Source organism: Corvus brachyrhynchos, unplaced genomic scaffold (assembly GCF_000691975.1).
Source record: "Corvus brachyrhynchos isolate BGI_N302 unplaced genomic scaffold, ASM69197v1 scaffold249, whole genome shotgun sequence".
NCBI classification, from domain to species: Eukaryota; Metazoa; Chordata; class Aves; order Passeriformes; family Corvidae; genus Corvus; species Corvus brachyrhynchos.
In genome coordinates this window covers 1712117-1735411 of record NW_008240226.1, presented here as the reverse complement: position 1 = coordinate 1735411, position 23295 = coordinate 1712117, and the positions used below count along the sequence as shown (strand labels likewise).

The following is a 23295-nucleotide window of genomic DNA, read 5'->3' as shown; positions in this document are numbered from 1 at the left end:
AAATCCTATATTGGCAAATGATTTTGAAAGAACTTACAAATTTAACACTTTAGACCACTCTGGTTTGAGAAGTAGGTACTAACCAGAGAGGGTATCTATCTTTCCAAAATTGCAAACCGTGAAATAGGCGGGATTCTCATCATCTTCATCATCTCTGATCAACATATCTGCAAGGTTTCTGGTAAGATGAGGTGGTTCCTTGAAGGGTTTGATTTGTTTTTAAAGCACTTTGAAACATTTTAAAAGAATCCAACCTAATGGAAGATAATTGAATCTGGTTAGCTATGAATATTCAGTTGTTAACAGACTCTTTTTTTAATCTATTTTATCTTACACAAAACCAAATTCGAATTTAATAAAAATTTGTAAATGAAATACCAGTGTTTCTATCACTGTAGACTGCTTGATTACTCCATATTGTTTTTCTATATAGAAGAGGAAAAAGAGCAGAAGTGTTATGGGTAGGCATGGGAGTAACATGTGTTTTTCCAGTTATGAATGCAGTCGTTCTGCTATGGTGGAACTGCCATTTTATAAACAGTAAACCTGTTCTGGTAGCCGTCAGTGAAAGATGCATAAGCTCTAAAAATGTTTCATCTTGCTCAACAATGAAATTCAAGTTCCTTTTTGAAGGAAGAAGTATGTGAAGTGAAATAATCTACACTTGATTAGACTTCGAGATGCTTTTTTTCTATTTATTTCTTACACTAGTGAACTCAGAAAGCAAAATTTTACAGAAAAGGGAAGTGACATAGCCTGAAAGCAAGTTGAATATATAACAATAACAATAATAATAGTAATAATAAAAAGTTTTCCTCTTCCTTTCCCTCCTTTCAATGATCAGGTTTTAGAGTCAAAGAAAGAAGTTAACATCCTTATTTATAAACTAGTATCCATAATTTCAAATACCTGAATAGATTTCCTTTATTTACCAGGTTAACATATGACAAATGAAAATACATTACTTTTCTATAAAAACTCATCCTTATATCAGCAAAAAGAAAATACTCCACAGTTATTTTGGTTGTATTTCTTTATTAATGACAATACTGTGGCACTTTATGCCAGCCAATACTTCATGGGACTTGTTTGCAGAGATACAACTTACATAAATTGCATCTGTCAGACTTGGTTTCTGATCAAACTGATCAAAATACTTGGTTGGACCTTGGCATTTAAATTTTTACCTTCATGACTTCTGATTTTGCATCTAATCAGTGCTGTTATTAAGAGTTATTTGGAGGACTTGGAGCTCAGAGAAGGAATAATGGGTCTCTGTGTTTTTAATCAACTTTGGTTTTCCCTACATGTTACATAAGCAGAAGAATATTTTCCATGTTGATTTGTAGTTCTATTTATTTTCTGCTATTAATTAGGGACATGTTATTTAGGTTGCATTATCTATTTTTACTATCACTATTCTAGGAAAAACTAAATGTGCTATACTCAATTCTAGGTTCAAAATAAAAATAAGAACCCTACATGAAATTTTAAAATTGGTGGGAATTAAGACTCTTTTAGGAATTAGGAGTTAGATAAAGCTTACAAACACTGTGATCATCATGCAAACTGTAACATCTTGATCTTCCTTAGTTGCCTTTGGTTTTATCAGGTTTAAGCATTTCCAGTTATATTCTTGCATGCTGTGAAGGAAGCAGGAGTAAGCTTCATTTCTTGAGAAGGTTCAATGACTGATGCTATCTGGAAGTGGACACAAAGTATAATGGTGCAGGATTTTGTTTGCACTCATTTATCTTGTTTTATCTTGGTCAAGTCCAGAGCCACAGGCTCAGAGTGCTGGTGGTTCTGGGTTTAGTTCTGAGATGCAGAATTTTACCCAGCCTATCTCTGTGGCCCTAATACCTATTCTGGTCCTACACTGTGAGCTAGGCATCTCTAGCATTATATTTGCAGACACCTAAGGACACACTTATATCTTCTGAGTCAGATTAGGTCTTCCCTCTGCTAAGTGCAGAATTGGAAAGACAGGGAAATGTGCCTTTCATTGGAGTAGTTTGCAGAAAGAGATCTCATGTCTGAGCTATGTAACTTGATTGGTTTGGGGTAGTATTGAGATAATGCATTTGAATGCAATTGAGTACATGCCTCTGTAGGCCACTTCGTGTGGGTTTAGCAGTGCAGATACCCATTTCCTCAGGGGTTTCTGCGTCATTCTGTGATGCAGAAGTCCAGTATCTTTACTCACTCTACATATATCAAAGATACCACGCTACTGTAGACATCAAGTAAGAGGATGGTGTTGCTGCCCTGCAGAACTTGCTGGTAAATTATAAGAATATTGATTTAACTAGATTAAGGGAAGTTAAAGCAAGGAACAATTTACCAACCTTTATTATCAATTTAGTTTCATGATAATCAATTCTTTTAATTTATGAAAGGTTATACTGCTGTGGAAGATGGTGGAACAAGTAATTGAACCCCCCCTTGTGCAGTCACAATTAATTTGAAGCACAGTTCTCACAGTTTTTGGTGTTTGATGTACTTGGTGTTTTATCAAGCCCTGAGTGGCACTGCGGTGATGAGGTACTTGTTTTTAGGGAAGATGAACACACACTGACTGAATGACCATATTTGATTTAAAGGAAGGTTTTGTTTGTAGTTGTATTTATATAGCAGTTTCCTTGGGGTGGTATATAAAGACCATTAATCACAAGCAAACAAAAAAACACTGACTGATAATACTTCAGGTAAGGTGGACTAACAAAAGATGTGTTATGTTATTTGTGATCTAGTTTCATAACATCTGCAGATTTTTCATTTTGACTATCAGAAATCAGATTAAAATGAATGACACAATCTATTCTGATGTGCAGTTTGTAATTTTTAATAAGATTACGTTTCCCAGTGTTCTAAAGTTTGGAGTTGTACTGACTAAATTTCTGAGAGGATTTGAACTGGGGTAATAGTATGGTGTTTCATAGGCAATAGATAATTGTGTGCTATATCTTTTAGAAATGTAATTTTTTTCCAAAAAATGCAAGTCCTTCCTCTGTGTTTCAAAGAGTATTAAATTGCGATGGATAAGTTTCATAATTTGGAAAAGACATATTTAACTTGAAAATATAGATAAGTTTTTAAGTTTTCAGCATTTACAGGGTTTCACAATGAACCATGAACAGTTTTCTGTATATTTTGCCTTTTACCAGTTTATAATATGGAAAGTAAATGCTTCACTGTCTTTATGCAAATTCAAACTAAAAATTGTGGGCATAAATATTTGCTAACATTCTCTGGTATGAATTTTCATCTTAAAGGTTTGAAATCAAATAATCTGTGTTTGATTTGTATGGCACAACCATAAAACTGTGCAGACAATCTTAATCAGGCTTTAACCTTTATAGTATTTTGTTTCTAGCATGTGACTTGCTGAAAATTTTCCCAGTTTTTCTTCTGCCTCCTGAACAACGCTGTCTGTTTAGTTTAATCAAGGAGTAGACAGTCTGGGTTTAAGGAATTGGCTTAAGAAATACTTTCCTTGAATTTTAGTCTTCTCCATGGACAGAGATTAATAGAATTTAAAATTTAAGGCACATTGTTGGATCATCTGTGAAACACAAGTGTGATTACATGGTGGTGTATCGTATGCATGGAATTTTATTCTATTTATCCTAGGCTTTTAAGTAAATTAATGTCTTGCAAAAAACTTCCATAAAGAAGTGGGCAACCTTAATTTGTCAGGCTGTCATATTGGCTTTCTTGGAATCTCATTTAGCTTGTAACTTCATATCACAGTAGATCTGCACTTCAAGCTGCTACAGTAATTTTTCAAAATCCAAACCACCTCCACCTGAGTTGTACCTAGCTCTGAGTGATATCTCGTGATAAAACCCCACCCCTTCGAAAGGAAAAGCCAACCAACAACCCAAAATTTCCATAAAGGTGAATTTTGCTTCTGATCACAGAGTTGATCTGATCCACAGATCCCATTGGAAAGCTGGGACATGGCTTGATCCTGCACAAGAGAATTCAGGTTGGAACAGCTCTTCTAGTAGCAAATCACAGATAATTAAGATTAATCACCATATAAATCACGTCTGTACCTTCTAAAATCTGTCCTCACAGATGCGTTTGGAGGGTTTATCAACAGCGAGTGTATTTTCCAAAGAACTCCGAAGTATATCATCTGCATAAAGATGTATATACAAAAATAAACATTGAATCTTATATCTGTAATCAAAATGATAGATCTACTGAGGAAAAAAATTTAAAAATTGCCAGGATGATGAAATGTACCTGTCTATAGTATCATTATTGGAAATAGCACAATAATTCTAATATTTTTTTTAATTATGATTCTTCTTTTTTAAAATATGCTGCTTTTCAATTGGTCAGTTTTTAACAGATAACAGATTTTAGTTCAAAGAATGGAAGCTGAGAACACTAATTTGATATTTAAAAGCTGGTACTATAAAGGCAAGTGTTTGTGGGGATTTAAAAAGGTTTTCTTCAACCTTTGACTTACACCTAAGTGTAAAGTTTCATCTTTATTTGTACAATTGAAGATAGTGAAAGCAAGCATTTAAAACATTGAAACAATGAGAGGAACAATGCTTCTCTTACTAAATGTCCAAGGCCTTGAAATTTCAGTGATTGCTAAAGTTTCCAGTGCACACCATTACATATTTAGTACTTCTAAACTGTAATGGGTTTAGAGTTACTAATTTTTCCCAGACTGCATTTTTGTCCTTAATGTACCAGCTGCAAGATCTACACAATTTCATTTTTTCTTAATTCACTTTAATGTGAGCTCAATAAAAAGGCTTTTAAAGGATAGGAAGTAGCTAGCACTAATATTCAGGTAACACAGTATGTATTTTTAATTGATAATAGCAAAAGGTGGTTTTGTAGTGATTTTTCTTATCTTTGTAAATGGTTTTCATACTCTCTAATGTACTAACAAGGTGATTATCTTTTATAATGCTTTTATATTATTATGTAGGAGATGACTTCTGGTAGCATAAAATGTGTCTTTTCTTTTTCCTCTAATGCTCCTGTTATTCCCTATTATTCTTTTAGGTATTTTGTGTTTACATGAATAGTAACTGAATGAATTCCTTTGCAGAGCAACTGAAACACAAAAGCCCCTGTATCCCTTGTTTTTCAGAAGATATCCTCCATTAATAAAAATATAATGGCTTTTCAATTTTCATGGGAGACTGATAAAGGGTTGGAAGAGTAATTATTTTACCTGGGAATTAACTATAGTTATAGTCCTTTCTTCTGTGCCTGATACAAAACTGTAAACTGAGCAGTATTATGAAAAGTTACATCAGTTTTGGCTCTTTCAGTTATGTGATAGTACTTCTAATACATGGTCCCATGCAATATAACAATTCTGAATCACTCTCAGCATCTTAAAAATTCCCCGGCTGGAATGTAAGGGGATCTCTTACAACATACGCAGATTTAAAAAAAAATAATGGTGCATTTATTAAAGAACATTGCTCTGGGATAAGTTCATTGGAGTTAAAAATAGAATAGCTATTAATTATGATCTGTTCACAAATTCTATTTGTCCCCATTGAGAAACAGGAGCCTTTTCAGGTCAGCTACTTATGTAACAGGTCTTTGTTAAGGTAATAGGCTTGTGAAAAGCCTATAAGAAGTTGATACAATTAGTAGGGTAGTAAGAGTTTATATTAGTTATTTTTGAAAGTGTCTGCATTTGGTTTCTGTGGTTAGGAATTAGAGGAAAAAGATATTATGCCATTTGTACTCTGGAAATTACTATTTTAGGTATATTTGAATGTTTCTTAATCACCATTCCTGTACTTATAAAGTAAAATCAGCTTTAAAATTCCCGGTGTCTTTATAGTGCTTCAGTCTATCTCCATTATATGGATAGTCTGTATATTCTAAAAACTTTTGTGTAATTTCAGAGAGTCTGTCCTAAAGGTATTAACTTTTAAAACTCTAATAAATAATTACAAAGTAACTGGAAATCCCTGACTTTACACAGTTGCAGTTCATTGCCCCACAGCAACCTTAAAATGATCTATTAAATGATTATTAGAAACAATTAATTATACCAGAGAACTCAAAGAGTTCAAATGTAATTTCATGGTTATAATTTTCTTGTCAGGTGATAAAACGGGATGAGCTTGGCAAGGAACCGTCTGACTGCTCTGTGTTTGATTTGCTGAAATATGATGATTATAATGGTGACAAGCACCTAGCTCTAGAAGAGTTCTACAGAGCTTTTCGTAAGTACCAAGATTAGTCTTTTCTTTCTGCCTTGTTTTCTCTTTCTTGCTTTGTTTTCCTAAATGGCGGGGTTTGATTTCTGAGTATTGAAACATCTGGATGCTTTATTTAGATTCGTGCAATTTAATAGTCATGACATAGCAGAAAACTTTTTAGCAGAAATCAATGATACCTAGTAGCTTCTAGATTTATGAAGGACTTTGGTAATGGAGAATTCATGGATAACCTTTCTTGATGCCAACATGCATTGTAAAGTCTGTGTGGTGCACTAGTGGAAAGTAGTGTGGTCAAGACATACTCAGTGGAACCGAAATACGTCCCCACACCCTTTACGTATGAGTGCTGACAAGAGCATTCTTGACAAACCCAGCAACAAATGTACCACTTTTATTGGGTGCCTTACAGCTTCACAGGACTCAGAAGGAGATAAGGATTTGTGGTGTAGTTTTGCAAGGTATTTGTTCTCTGGATGCCAAAGGGGTCTCAGGACAAATGTGCACAGTACAAACAAATATCTTGATCAAACCACTGGGTTAGCAGATGGAAGAAAGGTGTTAAGAGCTTTTATACAGTATGTTAAATGTAATATCCATATATTTTGTTATATCCAGATAAGAACTGATGATTTTTCACTCTTATCTACCTCAAATTTACGATTGAATCTTGAAATCTGACACTGGTTTAAAAGCTGTTGCTCCAAACTGAGTAACGTGGCAGTACACGAGATCAAGTTTGTCCTAAATTCTTTTTATAATTACTTATTATACATTGACTAGTCCATTAATGTATCTTCATTTTGAGTAATTACAGCCTGTTCCTTTAGTCTGCTTGTACTTTATCTTTGGGCAGATGAGCACTCAGCCACTTTAGGTGATATCAAATGAAAAAAGGATAAAAAACTGCCTTAAGTTTTAAACTAAAAAGTAATGAATTGATATTAGAAAAAAAAAAAAAATAGCTGCATGGAAAGCAAGAAGAATAAACTTGAAATGAATAATCAAGACAGACTACCTGAAAGTTTCTTAGTTTTGACCATTGAATTAGATTTTTCTTTCTCTGAAAGTCTTTCAGAAAGTGGGATTTTGTGATGCAGCTTAGCTGAACGAATTACGTACTGCTCCTAAAAATAACTTGATCCTGCTACCTGAAGTTATCTGACTGCCTTTCTTACAGTGTGCTAACAGTCACAGTCTCTCTTCTGAGTCACTTACTAAGTCAGCAGAAAAATATTCACCTTCCACATCCCACCCCAATCCTATTGTGTGACCTGAATTGATTAAGTGAAGGGTCAGACCATAACTCATGCAAAAGAAGTGTGAGCAGAGCCAAGAAATGAGGTGGGGGAAGAAAATGGGAGATACTAGGGCATTGTGATGGTGAGATAAATTAATGGATCTGCAGCAACAAAACACTAAGAAATACCTTAATTTCTTTTTTATAGGTTGTGATACAAATTTGGCTTACAAAAATGTATGGAATTATATAGCATCTGTAGAAATACACACATTAGCTATGATTATATGGCTAGATGTTGTACTTCTAGATCTTGATCATGTGCACAGATGGAGAAATTGCTATTGAAGCCTTTAACATATATAGCAATCCAAGAAGGTTAAAGACATGTTTAAAGCACTAGCATGCTTTTTGCAAACATTGTATTTATGGAAGTATAACATAATTCTTCCAAATAAGATTTTGATGTGTCTCTGAGGGACTATTTTGTATAGTTGTAAAACTCCAGACATAAGAATAGCTTTTCATTATATATTTTTAATGGACTTTTGAATAATGAAAATAATTTCCATATGGTATGTTAAGCATTGCCTTAATATGAATGGTAATGAAAACATTAGATTATGCAAGATTAAGAATCATTTAGGTTTCCTTGTTGCAATAGAATAGTGGAGAAGACCCTGTTTAAAACTATAAGGCTATCTTGGAAGATGATTTCTAGAGTAAGATTCATTTTTCTGTGTTGTTAATAAAATTTATATGTATTCATTACATAATGAAAAATCAAACCTAAAAACAGCTGCTACTGCATTGTATGTTGTGTGTCCAGAAAGTCAAAGAAATGTGTCATAACATAACCTTCTGTAATGAAGGTAGAATAAATACTCTTGAAATAAATTTGACGACTAATGGTAGTTCCATTTCATTTTGTCTCAAGAGAATTTGAATTCAGTCAGTTTGACCTACCTCACTAGCATTAACAAAAATTATGTAATGCTATAAAAGTATACTAAGCTAAGGGAAACCAAAACAAATTGAATGAGGCACCTGGTCCCTTGACTACTGTTCATATGGCTAAACAAGATGGCACAAAGCTGAAACCAAGCTCTTCATGCAAGCCACGCCAGCCCAAGGTAAAGCAGATGTGTCAGCCCCTCTCCCGAGGCCCGTGTTGTTCGCCTACAGCAAAGCTTGTGAGCTGGTACTCATAATGCCAAGTCTGGATTTACCAGGATACAGGCAATTAATATAGACAGGGAACAAGATCCATGTATGGAAATGTACACAAGAAGCACTCACAACACATCTTCCACACACTATTCCACAAAAAAAAATTTCCTGAATTAAGCATCCACCTACAAAATAATTAAACGTTTTCATTTTCTTTAATAAAGTGACATAGGGAGGTTGCAAATACTTATTCCAAATATAAATAAACCTGGTTTTTTGCCAGGAATTTCTTCTAAAAACGTAAATATTTTCAAATTTACATTCTATTTTATTATATATTCATGATTAATTAATTTTAATATTCTTAGTATTTTTATGTTCCATTATGATTATATGTTATAATATGTTATATAATAATATGTTTGAAATGATCCCATTTTACAATATGAAAAAGATTATTTTTCACCAGCTCAGACACTTTCAAACATGTAGAACAAATAGAAAACAAAACAGGAAAGTTTTTTTTCAAATTATTTTCATTACTATATAGTGAGTGAAAGATTATAACTGAGTAATGGTATTTACAGGGGATTGTCTTCTAAAATATTTTAGTGTTATTTGTTGTTTAGAAACACTTAAAAGACATAACCTTTAATTTAAATTTAAAAAGTGCTTCTAGAATTTCTGACCTCTTGCACGATCCCATCAATTGAACTTGACAGTGTGTTTTTCATGGGTTTTTCATTCCTTTGTATTTACCATTTTAATGTACATATGGAACTTAATCTCTATTTAATCCCTGCTATTCCCAGTGGAATTGCCTCTATCCCTAATTGTAGTGAAGGGGTGGATTTGAGAAATGTCAAGTTCTCCTTGAAGTTTGTGCAACTGCTGGAATATGTGTTGCCAACTTTTATTCACTCAGAATGGCAGTGAAGAAAATTTGGCTTTGCAGTGAAGGAGAAATTGATCCTATTCAAAGCTTCCACACAATTTAAAGAGTTGTTTGTGTATTTTTTTCTTTTTTTATTTTTGTAACAGGAATCAGAATCATATGAGCACAGAAATGCTAAGACAAGGTGGTAGACGTTGGGCAAGGGCAATAGGGGTCACAGGGTCACAGCACCATAGTTTTTATACACAGCAGTACCACAAGGGTTCTTTTCAAGCCAGTTTGTACCTAGTACTGCTAAAATATAGAATGTACAGTAGTTAACAAATTATCCTTTAGGTCGTATTTGAATTTGATGAACATTAAAGAGATCTCATTTTCTAAAGGCAACTGTCCATCAGCATTCTCTATTAAGCACAAAAGAACTTTTGAAAGAATAATGAGAAGGCTGAGAAGGTGTAAGAAAAGGCATAAGGGAAATTTGTGTCCTCAGCCTTGGCCTAAAAAGGGGGTAGTGATAATCAAGCATACTACTGGTGTGCACTTTTCCAGCTTTGATTTCAAGTAGTACTTAAAAACACTTAGGTAAGATTTTGAACACAGATAGGATTAAAAATAATCTTCACTATGTTGTTGAACAAACTACTCCATTGAAGAAGTTTCTCTTCAAAGACTTACACTATTGCATTTTATTTACATATGAATGCCTATCTTTGGGATTAATTATCAGTCTTGTTTCATTAGCATTTGCAGGTAGGATTTTTTTCGTTGGCATACTTAGAAGTTTTCCTCACAAATACCAGCAATTCTAATTTTAACTCCAGCTGTAGAAAAGGAAGCACCTTAAGGGCAAAGATGAAGCATAGGCTGTTTTAAAGGTATTAATATGCACATAATTCTGTATCTCCACATACATACATATAAATGCTTACTTGTATTTTGTGATTTACTTTCAACAGTCTCATTTTATCTGACAGAATGGATTCACAATAAACTGTGAAATGTAAATAACTAATAACTAGCTAAATGTAAATAACTATTTTATCTGACAGAATGGATTCACAATAAACTGGACAGCTAAATGTAAATAACTATATGCAGTGGAAGAAAAAAAGTCCCTTTCCCCCTTCAGAAGGTCAGATGCTTAGGCAGTAACAAAGAAAGAAAATATCTGAAAGGGTGCTCTCAACCTTGAGTATTTCTGCCAAGATTCACAGAGTGTTGCAAGTGGATGAAACATGCTTGCTGGCCTCTATAAGGTTTTACCTATTGGTAAGACCACTGTGGTTTTTTGGAAATAGGCTGTTTGCACTCATATCATGAGGAGTAATTTTTGGTGCTATAGCATTTGTCTCCTAGTTATTTGTCTGCTGTATTCCATAACAATTTAACTAGATCAATAGTGTGTGCAGAGAGGAACCTGAAAAATAGCTTCCTCTAACACAAGCAGATAAAGCAGAAAGTTTAGCTCTAGCTAGATTTTTAGAGCTTGAGACTGAAGGTATCAGCTGATTCGGTCCTCCACTGCTTTGGCCATGTCATGTAAAATTATATCCTAAAAGTGGTCCAGTTCCATCTTAGTGTTTTGTTTTGCTTTTCTTTGCATTCCTTCTTCAGCCAGTCCCAAGCTAAAGGATTTTTTATCAGCAAATATTTTTTTAGACAAGGAAGGATATGTTTTTCTTTTTCTGAAAAGGCAGGCAAAATCCTAAGATGAAGGAGCCAAACAAAAGCTAAAAAGAGTGTGGAATACACTTTCTTGTTCATTTTATGTGTTCTATAAACTAAATCTCAACCAATATGCTTCCTTTATTTTTCAACTGCTTTCTTTCTTTGGTTAATGTCTCCTATAGCATCAAGAAAATTTTGTGTTAGCTGTAAACATTGTCTCTTTTTGTTTTTCTTCTAGTGTTCTTTTCTAAAATAAATTATCTTATTTGCTTTCCTCCAATACAAAATAACATTTCAAAGCAGGTGCTTGAGGTGGCCTTCATGGTGGGTTGTAATATCTCAAGGCATACCACAAGAAAATAAATAGTAATAAATTATTCTGTTTGATCACTCAGCCGATGTATACATAGGCACTTCTCTTTGTAATTTCTGTAGAAATAATGACACTAATTTAGACATTTCTGCATAAAACTGATTGAATACAATTAATATAAACCCCAAATTTATTGTACATAATTGAACTAACTGTTCTATGTAACAATTGACCTCCTGCATAAAATGAAGGGAAAAAAATAGCAATGTCTTTCAGAATTGATTTCTGTTGCTTAGTGTAGGACTATTCTTGATGTTGTCTTACACTCAAAAAAAGGGGCCACAGAAGGACTGTGGACAGTGAGGACTTGACTATAAACATTACCCTTAGACACACAAGAAAGTGTGAGTTATCTAGACAAAACAAAATATGACCTAATTGTTATTCTTCTATTAATGATGCTCTGTAGTTTCACTGGAACTACTTGTGCTTTCGGGTATCACTCGGCACTCTTAACGATACCTAATCTGTTGTGCAGCTGGTACCTGGGATCTTGTATGTTGCTACCGTACATGCTAATACTGTATGTATTTAAAAGTATCTTCAGTTTTGAAATTGCATTCAGGTCACAGATATCAAATTTGGATTTCAAGCACTCCTTGTTGCTGAAGTATTTGTGTGAAGTGATTTACGTGCCTCCAGTTAACTGCAGATGTTACGGAAGGTTTTGATCTGGTCCAAAATTATGGAACTTGCTTTGGGCTCACCTGTTAGGAGAAACTTTGAGGCCAGTGACTAATATGACTGTCAAAATCAGTGCTTTGTTGTGTCTTGAATCATGTGGAAAAGAAGGAGCCAGAAGTTCCTGTAAATTCTTAATGCTTCATTTTGAACACACATTCTTAGTTATTGCATTCTCTCAGTTCTGAAAAATATTCTAAAGCATCACTGCTTTCATTATAATAGCTCTACTTCTATTTTAAGTTGTCAAATGTAATAATTACAGGTGCACATTCAGAAATTCTTTTTTTGAAATATGAATCTTTGTTTCTGAAGCAAAATAGACCAGAATTTTAAAAAAACCAATAAAACAAAAAACCAAAACCAAACAACCCTACAACAGTATCTAAATTTTAAAAAGGCATATATTGAATTACTAAATGAAATAAATGAGAATTCCCACTGGATTCCTTAAGTTATCTTGAAGTCCACAAAGTGTAACTCAAAAAATACTTACAGATTTTATATTTCCAATTAATTCAAATGAGGTCCCAAATATTGTATTTAGTGTGTAATCTGAGTCAGAGATTTATAACCGTGATGAGTTTCAATAATAAAACATGTTAACAAATAGTGGAGGAAACATTTCTGAGGGAGGAAGAGGTAGTATTCTGTCTCCTGCTACCATTAATTCCTTTTCAGCAACAACTTGAGCGTATTAGATTGTTCCAGAGGGTGTTATATTTCTCCACTAACCTCTGGAAACACCAGTTAACATCACATTGAGCAGGAGCTATTGGAGTTCATGGTAATTTTTTTTGCTCAACCTAATCTATCTCTCAAATTCTTACCTGTGCTATATGTATTTTCAGTCTAGAGAATCTCCGCTGGAAGAAAATGTACCCTCTTCTATTGAGTGGGCAGGACTTTAAACTGATCATTAGAAACAAGGAAATATCTAAGGTTTCATGGATTGAAGTAGTGTACCTGAAATTTCTCACATGCCACTAAGTCAATTCGAGTTGATGCCAACTGATTTTTTTTCATGTTTTTGGGGAATCAGGTAACAAATTTAAGGCCATCCTAGGTTTGTGTGAGTAGATAAAACAAATATTTCACAGTGTCTTCAGGTGTCATAATATACTGAAGAAACTAGGAGATTTAGTTTATGAACCTTCAGCTCTGCTGATCTCTAATCCTATCAGTGCATTTACCTGAAAGCTTTTGCCTGCTTTGGTGATGTAAGTTACCAGAGATAGCACTGTGAAACAGAGGATTGCAGAGGAAGAGGACTGGAACAAAACACCTTAGTTACAGTAGCTTTGTTTCAGACAAGAGGATTGGTAGAGATTGACTTGCATGGCATTTGCTACTGGCTCGAAATGCTGGAGACTGAAGTCTTGTATGTCTTTCTGTGAGCTCATTCTGGAGAGTGACACAGAATGGTGAGGAAAAAGTAAACACCAAACAATTACACATATCTGACTGTGGTTAGCAAAGTACCTCAGTAATTGATCGTGTTTCTCAGGAATCAGTTATCTGTGGTGAGTTATAGAATTGTTGCTAATATTTTTTTTTACATTGTGATTTATGAGAATATTTTTATCTCTGCAGAGCAGTATACTTTTAAGTTTAGGCTATGACTGATGTCCCAACATCCACAAAAGCTTTTATGTAGATATTTTAAGGAAATTTCAAGGGAATTTAAAATAGTAATTTATAACTAGTTTCCTTTATCAACTATTTTAAAGGAAGCTGTCTTTCTTCATATTGGGGGTGAGGTGGAGAGAAGAAAGGTGCTATCAGAACATAAGGAGTAATGACTGGCCATTAAAGGAGACAATCACCAGCTACTCCACAAGCAAGAGCATTAAGTATTTCTACTTCAAGACAGAATTGCTCATCTGGAACTATCATGAATATTAATAGCTCTTAAAGTATTATTTAGTAAGAAATCCATTTGATTAATCTATTCATTGTTTTGCTTTTTTTGCCTACTGGTGATTTTTAAATATCAAGCAGTAATGTTCACTTTAGAAAAGTGCTACTAAGTAATTTTATTCAGAACTTTTTTGGGTTTGGGTTTTTTCCTTGTTGGTTTATTGTTTGGGGTTTTTTATTTTGGTTTTTGTTTGGTCTTATTGGTAGTGATTTGGGGTTTTTTAGAAAGGTCTGGTTTGGGTTTTTTAGTCACTCCTTTACTCTGCCTGCTTTGGTTTTATTCTCACATTTGGGTAAATAAAAATTAAAAAATCATTAGTCAGAGGAATGTAGAAGGTTTGTAGTAATCTCTGAGACATATGGATTTCTTTAGAATATTCGACATTTTCACTGTAAAAAGAAAATCCAAAGACACAGTTATGTAATAGGTTTTATGAAAGTACTTTGAAAATTCTGTAAATGGAGTAAATAGGAAAATAGTAATTCCAATTTTGCAAAACTTGTGAGCTTTTCTCACTAGACCTTAAAGAGAAGTGCATTACATTGCACTGGGAAATTTTTTTGTTGAATGCCCTCAAATAACATACAGTAAGAAGAAATTGTCTCAAAAATACCTGCAATGCAAAGAAATACATTGAAGAAGAAACCTTTTAGTTCCCTTCATTGTTCATGGTGGATCAGGTTCCAGAAAGTTTTCTTACTTCAGGAAATTTCATTCCTAACTTAATTTCTCAAAATAATAGGACAGTTAAAAGACTTATTGTAGCATTTCACCATAGCTTTTGAGTTTGGTATATTTTTTTTTCTTTAATATAGTTATTCCATAGTGTGAGGGGTTTTTTGTGTTGTATGTTTTTACAGTTTAAAACTGTCCTAGTAGATAAGTATTTTTGGCTAACTGAAGTATACAGTGAAGGAAATATTTTATTCAATATGTCAAAGAAAATATGGATAAATTAATTTTCAATATTAAAATTGTGAAATTATTACAGTTTAATGAAAATAAATTGATCTCATCATCCCAAAAGCATTTGAAAATCCATTCACTTCAAAAAATATGTTAAGGGTTTCTTTTTTAAGGTAGAATATTGTTCTTTAGCTCATCTATTAATCTTATTGGTCTACTTTGTAACAGTTGCTAGTACATTTATTAGAAAATGCTGATTGTTTTAGCACATTCACAAAGTGCTTGGATAAAAGGATTCCAGCATGATAAATTGTTGTTTCTGACTAGTATTTAACTTCATTTTCTGAAGTTATATATTGAATGAAGGAAAATATAATTTACATGTTGTTATTTTAACTCAGGGAATTAGGATCTATTTAATCCTGTAGTGATAGAAGTACTTGATATGTTGAAGATATACATGAAAAAATCTTTTTTTTATTTTGTTTGATTTGGGTTTTAAATTTTATTTCAGTAAGTCTTAGTCTCTTGTTATCAAGCAGTTGCCTGGTTTGTATAGCACAGATCTCTCAGTGTTTTTAAGTAGCTTCTAATATACTGTCGCTGCTAAAAATACTCGTATGTGTATAGAGTTGAGTGTGTCATGCCAGAATTTAAGCTGCTAAAACTTGGTATAAATATTGACAACTGTGTGGTTAGGGCAGAAAGAATATCAAGTACTGCAGTTAAAGCTATTTTAGTGGTCTGTGATATTGTAAACTGTGAGACTAATTGCTTCTCATCACTCCTGGCTTTCTAAATCTTCAGAAATAAACATCTCATAATTGCATATAATAAGTGTTTATGTATTCATTAAAGAGTTACATGTGAGCTGAATTCAGTAGGAATATTTATGTGGGTATGGATTGCATATATTTGATGGAATTGTCTATCATGAAATAGATGAAATTGTCTGACTCCACTCCCTCTGGTGACTGCAGCCCTCATTTAGTTGGATGAGTATTATCTGAGATGTGTAGATGGGACACTTAGGGACATGGTTTAGTGTGGACTCATCAGTGCTGGGTTAAAATTTGGCATAATGATTTTTTAGATCTTTTTCAACCTAAATGATTCTGTGATACTATCAATAGCCTAAAAACATCTGTGCAATTTTCCAAATGTATTATAGATGTGGTTGGATATTAAAAAAATCCAAACACATACAAAACCCCAGTCTTCTCCCCAGTCTCCAATAAGAAAACCTGAACATTTTCTACCAAAGAACATGAGGAAACAGGTTAACGAAATATCCCTGTGCCTGTGTTATATACAGAATTAAATTGTCAGTAGATTCTCAAACTGGTTTTCAAAACAGATCATGCTAGCAAAGTGTCAAATCTTATCTTAAGTAGGTTAGCAAGTGATTTATATGGAAATGCAATTTTGACTGTAGTAAAAAAGAAGGTGTCATACAAAGGCTGTGAAGCAGAGGTTTACATAGTGCAATATTGTGTCAAAAGAGATTTAAAAAAAGATGCAAAATAGTGAAAATCTAGAGGAGAGCAAAACCACATAAGCCTTCTTTATGTAGTTATTTAGTATAAGAATTGGGAATGTGATTGCCTAAGATGGTAGGGATCCAACAAGAAATCTGTTTGCCACTCTGGCATGAATAAATGTTTGGAGAAAATGTCATATTTAAAAAATTTGTTTTGCATTATGATTATAATTCTTCCCAACCAAGACATGTGGTAGAGATGTATTTGTTGGAGGGAATTTTAATAGTGTTTTAAAACTTGCTGAGTAGGCCGTTTAAGAAATATTTGATGCTAAACAAAGATTAATGTTGTGTTCTTGCTCATGAATTGTCGAGTTAATGTCTACTTTGAGTAACAACATATACATGTTAACTTTTCTGGGTTAGAACAAATGTACATCTAGTGCAGTATGTTTGTTCTAAGAGTGCTTAGGGAAGATTGCTGAAGAAGCAAAAGCATATAAGTTTCTTCTAAAATATTTTCTCCTCTTTAGTGATTTTTTTTCTCAGAGACTGCCTCTCTTTAATAGCTCTTGATGGATGCCTCACTCATAGGTTTGATTACTTTTGGGACCCATGTGGAATTAGCATCTACAGTATTCTGTTTCAGAGACACAATATAATGTGTCCTGGATACAAGTGCTATCTTTTTTTTCTTCATTTTGCACACCTCCTGTTTAGTTTATTAAGTTTTGTATGATAAGAAACCATGAACAGTTGTTCCATATTTCTTTTCTCTGAAACAGTTGTGTTGCATTTTTTTCTTATGTTCCTGACATACCTTTGTAGTCATCTCTTTTCCATTCTGAAATCCCCATGTCATTTAATAGCTGCTTATATGGAACACCTCCCACATCTTTGGTCATTCTTTTTGTGTTTCTCTGTTCTTTTTCAAGTTTTACTGTAAGTTTTTTTTTACAGAGGGAGGGACAGAAAGCAAACAGTCAAGTTCCTCATGTAACATGGATTTATACAGTGCCATAGGAATTTTTTTCTGAGTACCAGTCTTAACCTAATAATTCCTTTTATTGTCATATTGTCAGGACTGAGTAGATGTTTTCCTAAAACTGCAAAGTATACTATAAAGGTTTCATACCTGAGCAATGCTAACTAGTTGAGAGCCTGTCATTCTGTAAACAAGGTTTGGCATTTTTTCCTTCATGCAATACTTCCAATACTGAATTAAGTATATTGAATTTGGCATGGTATGCCAATATAATAAGTAAGGTCTTTAAGCAAATCAGCTTTTATGTTTGCTACCTAAACTACCTGATTAGCTATTCTCCAGAAATCCTATCCCAGAAAAATTTATCACTTTATATTCTTTCCACTTCTCGTGGATGATGTTGAACAATATGAGTTTCAGTGGAGGTCCAGGTGCAACTCTGCTGGTAACTTTTCTTCAAAGAGAGCTGCCAACAGATTCCAAGATCTGGTGTCTGTGAAAGGGTAGAAAATACTGTGAGTAGGACTATATTTTACAGGACTGAAGTGATAAGAGTCACAGCTTAATCTAATCTGTCTTTAGGTTGTCCTTTAACCTTTGTGCTGGTCTTCTTAGATGCATAGCCCATTGCCTGCTTTAGTCTTGGGGAAACATACCAGATATGCAAAGCTGAGAGCAGAGTATCCACAGTCCTTGTTCTCAGAATATGTCACTGAGCTCAACGTGAAGTCTTGATCCTTTGCACAAACACCCCCCGTTCATAAGAGAAGTAAAACTCTCCTCAGTGAATAGCATAGATTAGAAGCCTCTGTACAGTCAGGTAACAGAGCCTGCCTTGAGTTCTTCTTGCTTTCTTTTTCCCCTCTAAATGTGAATACGCACTTCAGCCAGTTGATGGATTTTTCAGAATCTCTTTCATACTAAAGCTGCTTTCATTTCTGCTTATTTCTATGTTAAAGATTCCTGTGAGGACCTGATTCATAACTCTAGTCTGAGGATTTCAGGGAACTATTGAAGAACAGTTGCATGGACCCCTTCTTTTTATGCAGAAATATGGTAGTTCTGCTATGCTTTAGGCTTTTTAACCGCATTCGCAGTTCAGCTAATTTAATCCTGAATTACTATTTTAGAATACTGTCCTCTCGTTCTCCTGACAGAACTGGATGAGGAGATGGTTTTTACAAAATTGGGTTATTATATAAAATTCAGGACAGGTCCAGTGATCTTAGATGTTTAGAAATTCTATTACCATTCTGGAAAAAAAGCCTTGAAATTTGAAAGTGAAATGAAGGTACACAATAAATAAAATTGGCAAATTATTACATTTACAAACTGAGAGCTTCATGCGTAAAACTGTGAATTACCAGGGCTGCCAACTCTCCTCTTAAAATTCCCATTTCATTATTGATTAGCTCCAGAAATACTTCATAGATTGAAGCATTTTAAATGTTTCATTTTAGGCAACAGCAAGTGTGCAGTATTGGTGTTCATCATCTGTATTTGCAATAAACAGGAGCATTAAATTTGGATCTATACTAGTAAAATTACTTGAAAATATTTATGCTAACTCCTAGCATTTAGATAAAATGGTTTTACTTGAACTAGTCATGTGCAAATACAACAAGCATACAGAAATTGATTTTTGCATAAACTCCTGGTTTTGTTTAGACTAATTCAGCAACATATTCTACAATAAATAAGGTCAAAACCAATTATCACTGTTACTTCAGTGAATTAACACTTCTGTGTTCTCTGGATAAGAAAGCTGTGTTTAACACCCAACTTCATTTCCTGTGAAATTTCTTTTCAAGAGGAAAAAAAAACATTTTAAGGAGTAATGGGCTAGATGTCTTTTTAATTATGTTTTATTCCTAATGCACATTACTGGCTGTTCTTACCCAAATACCATTTTTATTAAGTTATTGCCATATATATATATATTGCAATATAAAGTAAAAGTATAGCTCGTAACAAATTTTTGTTCTGTGCCTATATTTTTTGCATAATATAGTGTTAGGATTTTTTAATTTGTTCATCATTATGGGTTCATTGCAAAAGGGTGCTTTAAATTTGCAGATGTTTTGAGATTCATTTTAGCTATTCAGTTGTTGAACTGAAAAACAGAATAGGAAACATTCTCTCAGGTCAGAAGAAATATTGGTGCTTTGGAATATACCATACTTCTACAATGATGGAATTTTTGTCTTTGAAGCAAATTTTTCTGGCTCACAGAGAGGGAACATTTAATAATATTTGAGGTATTATGTCCTCTGCTTCCCTATGATTTAATAGATCCCACAGAAGAAAGGAACTGCAAAAACTCATTGCGTTTTGGATAATGTATAAGTCAAGCACTGAATATTTATACTGCAAGTTAATTAAAAATAGCTGAGTTAGCTTTAACTACTTTAGATGAAAAAAAGTTGAGTTCAACACATAGTTTACATGACCTAATCCACAGCAATCTCCAGCCGGAAAGGTCACTTCTTCTAACTAAACAAGACATTTTGGATATCTTTAATACTCCACAGTGGACCCACTTTGAGCACTTGACTAGTAAATTTTTATGAGGTCATGTGTTACTTGGTGAGACACCTTTAATTTCAATTGATTTCACTGACAGCAACTAGAAAGTAGGTAAATGATGATAGCACTGGTAGCAAGAGTTGCTGAAGAGACAAAATACACAAGGAAGCAGTTTGATACAGTGATGGATAGAGTGAAAGAAATTTGCTAAACAAAAAGATGCAGAAGAGTTTATAATTGACAACTGCTCCCTCAGAACCTGAATCTGAAAGACACGATCCTTGGTCATTTCTCTTGGCTGACACCAAATAACTGGGGAGTCCCTGGCAGAAATAGTTAATATTGCTTGTAGAAAGACAAGAGGCTGTGGCAGCTCTTAGGTCTCCAGTTTCTTAATCAATTCAAAGATTCATATACTCTGGAGATTTAAGCCCATGTAGCTGGGCTTTCACTAGTGCTAGATGGTAGTATTTTTCTTGATCTCCTCTTTTTAATATAATTTATAATTCAAGTCATTCAATTAAGATATTAAAAGAAGTTTGGCTCAACTTTACTTGACTTTTTGTTACTGCATTATGAAATTTTAATCATCTTCGCACATATGCCTTGGTGTTCTGTTTCATTTGATGAAGAGAATGGAGAATGAATCATAAGTATAGTGCAAAAATAGCTTTTGTCTGTTAAAACTTCTGTGTCTTTTATTATTGGTGCTGAAAGGTGGTTTAGTGAACAAGACAGATAATTACAATAAGAAAAAAGAGAAAACTAATGGTAAACAAATGTGTGTTTTTAAGTGGAAAAATTGTCTTTGCTTTTGAATCAAAGCTCCTAAGTAGTGCAATGCATCAGACTAGTAGTTTATTCAATTTAGATTTATTGTTCAGCTGGACAGGATTGCATATTCCTCATGTTCAGGAAAAGGATGCAACCCCAGAGGTTCTGGGTAGTCTTAGATGAAACGGGAGTAAACTGAAGCTGTACTTTGAACAAATGAAATGGTATCTAGATAAAGAACAGTATCACATTGGGAAGCTAGGCCTGTTGAACACGAACAGTTTAACCTTTTTTTGGCTCACTTGCCATGCATCTACTATCTGATGTCAGTATTACTGCTCCCTAGACTCACACTGAGACATGAAGTCATGCTGGCAGAGTTTGTAAAACATGTAGCTCTCCCTTCAAAGCTCTTGATGAACACTTGAGGGATACTGTTAAGAGCTTTTCAGAAATCCATCTGGGCTGCATGGACTGGATCACCTTTGTCTTTTGCAACCCTAACCACTGGCATTAGTAATTCAGATTTTTCACAGACTACTTCGTAGCTGGGATCATTGAATCACAAAACGTGTTAGAGGGGAATTCTTGCAGGCATTTGGCCAAGCTCCTTTATTCATGTTCCAGTTGGGGTCTACCTGAACCCTTGTCTGCAAAGCTGATTTCTAGCCAGGTGAATCCCTGTATTTTTACATGGACTTACTGTGTCCCAAGTGCAAGACTTTACATTTGTCTTGGTAGAATTTCACAGTTTGTCAGCCCATTCCTTCTGTTTATAAAGTTCCCTCTGAAGGGCAATCTTGTAGAAGTCTGCTTCTTGATCCTGTGAATTTGGTGACAGCTGCAAGATTTCTGAGGGTCCGTTCTGTCTTGTCATCCAAGTCCTTAACGAAAATGTTAAACAGTATTGAAACCACTTGTAGTAAGCTGACCTTTAGTCTGTGAAATGCTGACCCTTTGAGCCTGAAGGCAGGGTAAGATACTTGCAGTTCACTGGTGACTGAACCAAAGCCTGGTTAGAGTAAATGATGTTCTCTACTGTTCTATTAACCATATTGCTCATCATTTCATAATAGAAACCAGTTCAGGCTTAAATTCATGTGTATAGTCTGCTAAGTGTTCCCCACACAAAGCTGAATAAATACAGCTTTTTCACTTCTCTGGGAAGTCCTCTGATGTTTAACATTGTGTATCTGTCTTTACAGCTTGCAAATTTGTTAACATTGTATTTTAAAAATTATTTTAGAAAATTATCATTCGTTCTTTACCAGTCTCTGTATTTGAATTTGCCATCATCACAGGGTGCATAATTTGAATGGATTTATTCAGAGTTCAAAAAATTACCATGTACTTTTATCATATAACACCATTCATGAATACTTATGTGTGCCACTGTTTTAATGAAAAATATTATTTTCAACTTTATGACATTCCTTTTTTGTCATTTCTAATTTCCAGTACTGGGTGAGCCTTGTGCTAGTGATGTGCCAAATATTTGGAATGGGTCTTATAATGAATCACAATTAGCCTTATTTCTCATTACATTTCCTGTGAGGATTTAGAAAATGTAGTGTATAATCCTCCCTTATGTTTATTGGTATTATAAACCTTTTGTGCATTCTTCAAACTAAAATGTCTTTGTTTGAAAGTAGTCAGTCATCACGGTTTATTATTTGTATCTATCTTAAGGTTTTACAGATGTTTTAAAGAAAAGTGCTATCAGTGGTTAAGTCAATGAATATAGTTGATAATAAAATGTCAGTGTGAGGTATCTTTTAGAGTTGAATTAGTCCTGAAGGTGGGAGTGTTTCATTCTTGGCTTTTTTCAACATCACCTTTTAACCCTATTATTGTTTACCTATAACTATATTTACTTCATGAAATTCAATTATATCTCATTCATATAGAACATAGTAAGAATAGAATATAGTAAGGGCAAAGTTAGGACAGAGACATTTGTGAAGGTTAAGAAAAGAAAGTCTCCTGTCAGTAGTTTATGCTCCCTAATCAGCAGCTTTCACAACAGCTGGAGCTTTGTACGCTCCTGAAAATTAAAAGCTGTTGAAAGTACCCAAAGTAGAAAATGAATATAGTCTGTTATTAAAAATTGTCTTCAAAACCAGGTCTTTTGTCCATAAATTGTTTTCCTCATCCATCCCAGAATTAGATCAAAAGTGAGATTAAGGATAGACAAGCTGATTTTGTAGTGGCTGAATTTTTGGCAGAATTTTAGTTTAACTTTCTCTGCTGATATGGTTTGTGGAGAATATCTGGTCTTCTGTCTTCCAGATGAGTAACAGGGGACCTAGGGAAAATCTCCCGCTCAGAAAGATGAGAAAACTAATGCAAATGGTGATGTCCAGTGAAGGTGGGAAAAAGAGGACTTCAGGGACATATACAAGCTCAGGTGAACTTCTTAGTAGACAACCAACAGTTAGATGGGAGTTGTGGAATAGCT

The 23295-nt window shown here is 34.0% G+C and overlaps 1 protein-coding gene across 2 annotated transcripts in view; it reads left to right on the top strand.

The window, feature by feature from the left end:
• FSTL5 (follistatin like 5) overlaps positions 1–23295 on the top strand; it is a 276394-nt gene that overhangs the window by 148419 nt on the left and 104680 nt on the right. For both annotated transcript variants that reach the window (XM_008641923.2, XM_017745135.1), the window contains exon 6: positions 6104–6224. In XM_008641923.2, coding sequence (XP_008640145.1) covers positions 6104–6224 — 121 coding nt within the window. The remainder of the gene's footprint in view (positions 1–6103; positions 6225–23295) is intronic.